The 7,762-nt window shown below is 44.1% G+C and overlaps 1 protein-coding gene across 1 annotated transcript; it reads left to right on the top strand.

Annotated features, from left to right (window-relative positions):
• Positions 1–4,279: 4,279 nt before the first annotated feature.
• On the top strand, positions 4,280–5,805 carry LOC109781235 (protein G1-like6). Its single transcript, XM_020339837.4, has 2 exons — positions 4,280–4,581; positions 4,734–5,805. Exon 2 carries the CDS (start codon positions 4,761–4,763, stop codon positions 5,517–5,519), a length of 759 nt encoding a protein of 252 aa, XP_020195426.1. The 5' UTR covers positions 4,280–4,581; positions 4,734–4,760; the 3' UTR covers positions 5,520–5,805.
• Positions 5,806–7,762: the final 1,957 nt, after the last annotated feature.

The following is a 7,762-nucleotide window of genomic DNA, read 5'->3' as shown; positions in this document are numbered from 1 at the left end:
GGTCAAGGAAGGCATCACGGACTAGGCAAAAAAAAGTTGGCCGATTACATCTTGGTTGTGTGCATCATGATGATGCAGAGGCTGGGGCTTTCCCCCTTTTGAACAAAAAGGTTGGCTGATTACGTAGGTTAGGCAAAAGATTGGGTTAGTGGTGTATGGGAGAACAGGTCTCGGAAGGTGAAGTCTAGGAGGGAGCGGATTACGCAGGGCATCATGCTAGAAAAAAGGTGTTCTGCCCATTTCCATGAAGCACGAAACTAATATTATTCCGGGTTGAAGTGTTTATTGCAATAAACTTCCACAATATAAAAGGGTGAGACCAAGGAGATTCAATTGAGTGGTAGTTTTCTTCAATAAGACCTTTAATGCAGGAGAGGCTAGAGGGTTGAAGAAGCTTGTAAAAAATTAGGAGAAGGCGTCCTTTGGGTAGATAGGGTTTTGTTATTGAGACCACAAAACCTTTAAGCTTGCAACTTTTTACATCCTAGGCAATTAATAGCATGGTTACAAGTTACTTCCGCTATCCAAAACAAGTTATCCTAATTCAATACAGAGAAGCACATATTTTGGGATAAGGAAATATGCCATAAAATGGATAACTAAACAGTCAAGGACAACAAAACGAAAATTAAACAACCTCCCTTAGACATAAGCTTGGCTTCCAACCAGTTAGGTATTTTTCTCATTTAGCAATAATGGGGACACAGGGAGAAGAGTGGAATTTCGTGGAAGAGATTGTAAGACCTAGATAGGATTTGAGATTGAAGAGATGTCATGGCCAAATGGCAGAGGTAACATTATACATGAGATCACCAGGAATGTGGATGGATTGATGAAGGTAGGTTTTGCTGAAGTTGAAGGCTACGCCAGTGCCAGTGGCAAAATTATCTAGAATTTTTTTAGGGTAAGAGCTACAAAGGCGGCTTTGACAATAATTAGGATGTCATCGGCATACTATAGGATGGGTGATAGGAGAGAGATTTTAAGGGGGTGGGTAAGAAGGTGGTTGTGATGACCTTTAGCGAAAAGTCTCTAAAGGTGCTCAGTGACGATGATCAGGGGAGGCGTTAGGACCCAGGCAGCCCGGGCCTCCGCCTGGGGCGTGGAGAAGAAAAACTTCGTCACTATAGATACTATATAGCACATTGTAGAACACTATAGCTATAGGTGTTGGCATGGTGCGTGTGATGTTCCTGGCTCCGCTACTGACAATGATACATGTGTGTGTGGGGGGGGAGGGGGGGGGAGCGGATTCCCTTAGTGAAGACTGGTTTTTATTTCATCCTATCTCCTCGAAAGTCTTCATGGAGGAGGATATCCATTTTACCAGTGAAGAGGATTTCGTGGAGCCCATAATACGAGCACGAAAGGAAGCCGCAAACTTTAAGATGAGGAGGATCCTCGTCAATGGAGTCGAAGGCTTTACTAAAGTCTAGCTTGACCACATCGGTGGGAGCTTTTGGGCATGATTTAGAAGTCAAAAACCTTGAGATGAAGCATGTCTGGTCATTGTTCATGAGGAGGGGATGAGGGGTTTAAGACTAATGGTTAAGAGGTTATTAATGACTTCCATGGGGCAGTTTTGAAGTGATAAGGGCCAAGCTAGAAGTGTCATTTTTAGGAGAAGCATGATATGAGCTGGATTGAAGCTTTTTTCTAGAGAGAGGAGTTGTCGAAGGAGTAGAATCATGAAAAGATGAAGGATTTGAGGCGACTCTAGTATTTTCTACAGAAACCTTGGGGCAAAACTACCAGGGCCAAAGCTAGTATTTAGGTTCATAGAGTTGACGGAGTATGTTATTTCCCAGTGGGGGTCGACAAGGAGGTGAAGTTGGGGAATAAGGTTACTGTAGGCATTCGAGAGGGCAAGTTACATGTAGAGTTGAAAGGGTGACCAAGACCAAGAAGGTTAGTGCAGAAGTATTGAGAGTGTGTAGTTAGTTATGGTGATGGGGAAGCACACCAAGGGTGGCGCAAGAAAATGGGCGGTGTTGTGATGCACGATCGACTGACTCAGCGTACACATATGGTTTTTCTGTGTGGGGTGAAAATAGGTTTTATTTCTCTGCAATAGTGTTACAGTCAGCTAATACAATACTAGAAATCCCCTCTGGAACATGGCGCAACAACAAGGCGGTGTATCTCTAGAACGACCAATATTAGCTAGACTATGAGCAACTGCTAAATCATCGACAATTAATATGGATCGGCGGATTTTGTACTAAATCAATGACAATTAATATGGATAGAAGGGAATACTAATTTTCTATGGGTTCATTAGTATGTAGTGTTTGCCAAAGGTTTGTAGTTTTTTTTTTTTTGAGAACAAGGTTTGTAGGTTAAGCCCGTTAGAGCGAAACGAAAGCCTAAACAATAGTTCTTGCATGTGTTTGATGGGGTGGGGTGATCGGATTCACTTGGTTTTCGGACGGCAATGGTGTTAAATTTCTTTTTTTTTTGTAAACGGATCTTAAAAAGGGAGAAAAATTGTTGTAACAAATAGGGACCAAATATATATATATACGTACAAATACAAATATTAATGAGATGGGATTGGTGATGTCAGGTGGAACAGGGAATCTTGACCAGTAGTCAATGGCCGACTGTTTTCAAAACTATGGATACAATATATGTACGTACGTGTATATTCTAGGGACACACATATATGATATTTGTGCACAGCGTACCATATTTCATGTCGTCTACAGTAGTAACATGAGTGGGCTGTTCCTTTTTGCCTCATTTTTCTATCAGTGCCCGTGCAACGCCGATGGAAGCACCATCCCATCCCAGTTGGCCGGCCGGCCACAGCCTGCAATGGCAGGATTAAAAAAGAAGAAGGAAGTGGCCATCACTCCAGATTATCCTGCAGTCATGTCATGCAGATGCAGGGCATGGAAGGAATTACATGCATACACTCTTCACAATATGATGAGTACTGCCTCCTCCATGCAGTTCTCTTGCATGTTTCGGATTTTTTGCCTCAAGTCAAACTTAAGTTTGACCAACTCTGTAGGAAAATATCAACACTCATATCATTATCAAATCTACATCAATAGATCGGTCATTAAATATATATTTTTAAAATATTTATTACCCCCTCTGTTCCAAAATAAATGTCGTTATTCTAGTTGAACTAGAACCACTACAGTTTTCTTTGAACCTAGGGAGCAGGCCACAGATAGTAAGTATTGATAGTTTTACTATATATAAGCTTGACTTGAGATAAAACCTAAAGCCTATTTTTGAGGATGGAGGGAGTACCAGCTTGTTAATTTTTTTTCAATAATGCTAAACGTACAAAGAGTTACACGTAACTACATATTATGATTCTTTCTTTCTAACTAACCTCCCCCTGATTTTCACGGGGTGGGCCCCTCCCCCCTTAATCTCCAGTAATAACTCACCAGTATGAAATCCCCGGTAACTATATGTATCTCTAGCATTACTCTTTTTTCTGACAAAATTAAGTCAACGGTCGATACATCGAAATTTGTGGAAGCGTACGCGTTACCGCATGGAAGAGTCCTATTATATAATGCTCGAGGCCAGAAAAGTTTACAGAGATTAGGGTTCTCGGTAATTATGGCTTGATCTGCACTATTGACACCCTGTACAAAGCCTATACAGATAAAGATCAAGCTCAATTAAACCGGACACCGGTGAAAAAAATAGCGCGCTACAGTGTGCTATAGTGTTTTGAGCAATCTCTCGCTAAATAAATTAGTGTATAATGTCTCGCTAATAACACGCTATAGCACGCTAATAGTGTACTCTAAGGGTGGCGCTATTTTTTCCATTGCACTACACACCCAACACAACAATTGATTTTTTGTGAATTTAATCATGCCACGATGGTGAACGCAATCAATTTGATTCAACATTTTTTGTTTCTTCATGGGAATTTGATTCGACATTCTTTGTTTCTTAAATGGCGAGACCTCTGCGATTTTCTGATGAGGAATAACTAGGAAAATTAGACCCTGTTTGGAACGTAGGAATATTCCCAGACAAGACCAGATACATACATCAGCTAATTCAAAGTTGACAACATATAAGGAAGGCAATTCAAACCAAACCAAGAAAAGCCACAGAAAAACCAAAGAAAAAAAGAGATGGAGCCATCTTGTTGCCTTCCTAGCCACCACTCTCTCCCTGTCTAGAGCTATGCCCTACCACCCCTATCACCATCACTATACCACCTTCTCACACCACACCACACCACACCGCCTAGCTAAAAGGTTAAAACCTATCTCCCCCATCCACCCCATCCCCCTCCCCTCCCCTTCCTCCTCCTCTCCCTCTCACCTCCTCCAGCACCATCGACTGTTCATCCATCCCCATCTCTCTCCCCCTCCATCTCTCTCCCCCTCCATCTTTCTCTCTCTGCAGGTTCTCCAGGATGGATTGACCACCTGAGCATGGCAATCTTGGGCTGCTCCTGCTGCTTGGGTGGGCACATGATTGGATCAGTCCTCACCACCGGCCGCTAGGCTCACACTCCTGCCAAGATTCCAGCACGCGCATGCACACGCGCTACGGATTTCGATCGATAGACTACTGGTGAACCAGCAGATTCAGGTATATGTGCATCTCAACGCGTCTCCTTCACTTCCTTTCTCTCTTGGATCGATCGATCCATGTTCCATAAATCTCCTGACCTAGCGAGCTCTCGCTTGAATCGGAGCAAGAAATGATGCATCCTTCTTGGTTGGACATGTCGCAATGCGCAGGGAAGCTAGTGAAGGAGAGCTAGCAGCATGGATCACCACCATCACCACCACCACCACCATCATCACATGATCCCTGGACAGGAGCCGTCGGCCGGGGACGGTGCACCCCAGGACAACTTCTTCCTCGGCCCCGCCGGCGTCGGCATCTTCGGTGGCGTCGGCGGCGCGTCGGGGGCTGGCTCGTCCTCGTCGGGCGCTGCGGGGGGCGCCGGGACCTCGGCGGGTGGCGGCGGAGGGGGAGGCCCGTCGCCCTCGGGGTCGTCGCCGTCGCTGAGCCGGTACGAGTCGCAGAAGCGCCGGGACTGGAACACGTTCGGCCAGTACCTGCGGAACCACCGGCCGCCGCTGTCGCTGTCGCGGTGCAGCGGCGCGCACGTGCTGGAGTTCCTCAAGTACATGGACCAGTTCGGCAAGACCAAGGTGCACACGGCGGTGTGCCCCTTCTACGGCCACCCCAACCCGCCGGCGCCGTGCCCGTGCCCGCTCCGCCAGGCCTGGGGCTCCCTCGACGCGCTCATCGGCCGCCTCCGCGCCGCCTACGAGGAGAACGGCGGCACGCCCGAGATGAACCCCTTCGGCGCGCGCGCCGTCCGTCTGTACCTGCGTGAGGTCCGGGAGACGCAGGCGCGGGCCAGGGGTATCAGCTACGAGAAGAAGAAGCGCAAGAAGCCGTCGTCGTCTACGTCCGCCGCCGCCGGGCCGTCGTCCGAGGGGAGCCCGCCTCCCGGCCCGTCCGGCAGCGGCGGAGGCGACACGTCGGCGTCGCCACACTTCATCATGCCGTGACCGTACCGTGAGTTTTCCCTAGCTAGGTGATCCATCTGAGCTAGCTAGCCGCCGCGCGCAAGTTCTCTCCTTCTTGGGATGCCAGTGCTGCTGGTTCATCAACTACGCCAAGGCCGCCATTGTTCTTTATTACTTGCCTTCCCAATTGGCTTCTTGCATTTTGCAAAGGATTTCTCTCCTCCTTAATTTCCATTTGTTTCACTTCAAGTAAGGTCATTCGTGACGAGTACTAATTTGTTGCTGTTAATTCTCTCTAGCTTGGGATCAATTGGTAGCTGTTTGATTTTGTTTTTGCCTGTTTCAATTTGCTACCTCCTCGTGAGAATCTCTAGCTAGTAGTAGTGAACTAGTGACCGCTGAGTCATTTTGGCATTGGAGAAACTTGCAAGAACAAAACTAGCATCGAACTACATAGAATTTGCTCTTGCCAAAAGAGCTTTGCTAACTAAGCCACAAGTACTTGTTGTATTGGCAGCAATGCTTCATTCATTGATATGTACTACTGCCGGTGGTTGCCCATTGTTAGGAGAGCTCAAAAGGCACAGTGGAGTGATTTTTTGTCATGGTAGCTAAAGACAGGAACAACATGTGTTTGTGTACTTGTCTTGCTTTAAAAAGTGTACTTGTCCTTGAGCATCCATATGATCTATATATTGTCCAATTGCAAGTCATATGTTTTTTGTTATATGATATGGCTTGTTTCTTTTGATTTGTGCTAGCTTGTCAAAAAAGTTACAAAAGTACTGCTTGCTCTTTCCTCAACATGCAAGGACATGTAGTGCTAGTTTGAACGATATGCAGTACCAGTTAGCTATGGGCAGCAAGCTTCACTTTTGCAGCACTGTAGAAAACTGCAAAGGGGCAACAGATAGATGAGGAAGCAAACAAAGCCAAGCAAAAGAAGAAAGAAAGAGAGGAGTCTTTTGAAAAGAGCAGAGAAAAGAAAGACGGGCAGGCACTAGAAATATATATGGTTTCAGTATTATCTGGCAACCCCTATTTTAGCCCATGCTTTCATGCTCCCGGCTCTCTTTCCATGTTCATGCTAGGATTACTGGATTTGGCTTGATTTGTCTTGGCTTGTCCCTTTCCTGATTTGAGTAGTAGAGATGCTAGATATATGCATGCATGCCTTCAATCAATCATCAACCTGGAGTAAGAAATACATATGCTCTTTGTGGTTAAAGTTAATTTGCTATCTTTGTTAGGCTTCACAGTTTATTCTTTCTGCCTGAAAACTATGGAAGTCAAGAGCCTAGAGCACATTCAGATTCCTGTTTAAACAGTTCTTGCCTATCACTATCTTAGATTTTGCTTGTCCCTTCAATGCATAGTTGAGAAAAGGGTTTTCATATGGAGAGGGAACGGACAAAATCTATCCTATTCCTTCTGCTACTCTGATAAGGGTATTGCTTATGATCAGATGCATTGTTCATATCTCCCATAACCTTTTTTTCCGTTCATAAACAACCAAATAACAAGAGGATATGATCCGCTGCTTGGTTAATGTGGTAACTCCTGATAGAACTTTAGGATTCATTTTTTCATTAATGTGAATTTATGTCTATAGACCATTAAACATGCATGATTGGAATTTCAGTCTCCCTGAACAGTACTCTAGATATTTTGACTATCTGCCTCTTGTTGACTGTGTGTACTTGTACTAGCTCCAAACGGTTTGGATTGGAGTTTTGCCGTTATCTTTGAAACAAATCCACTATATATTCATAGAGGTAAGTCACAGAATATTTATTAATTTTTGAAATGAAATGAAAACCTGATAATATAAATTTGTACTTTATAGGTATGGCTAGCTCTTGTTAATATAACCAAAAACAGTTTCTATATCTCTAAATGTCCGTTAAAAAACTGCATCGCAGTAATATTGCGCTTATATATCATCTTTTAGGTTATGTGCGTACTTAAAAATCCACGGTGAAGATAAAACTTCCTCAAGTTATATATAAATGTCTTATTTGCATTATCTGTCAAAATGCTATTTCATTGGCGAATACATTTATCATTATTAAATTTACTGCACATATATATAAGAAAGTAATAATTTGTAGTGGGTGGTTGCTTGCAAAAAAGAGAGGAATAGCTATTGATTTATACCTACATATGCATGTTCAAAAGCGAAATCTGGATTTGTATGTCCCCAACTAATTAACTGTGTAGGCATTTTTAGCTACGCCTTGATGTTCTTTTGAGCTAACAAAGATTAGTGTCTCGACCAAAACATT

This window comes from Aegilops tauschii, chromosome 6 (genome assembly GCF_002575655.3).
Source record: "Aegilops tauschii subsp. strangulata cultivar AL8/78 chromosome 6, Aet v6.0, whole genome shotgun sequence".
Lineage (NCBI taxonomy): Eukaryota > Viridiplantae > Streptophyta > Magnoliopsida > Poales > Poaceae > Aegilops > Aegilops tauschii.
This window is presented reverse-complemented; position numbering and strand designations above follow the sequence as displayed.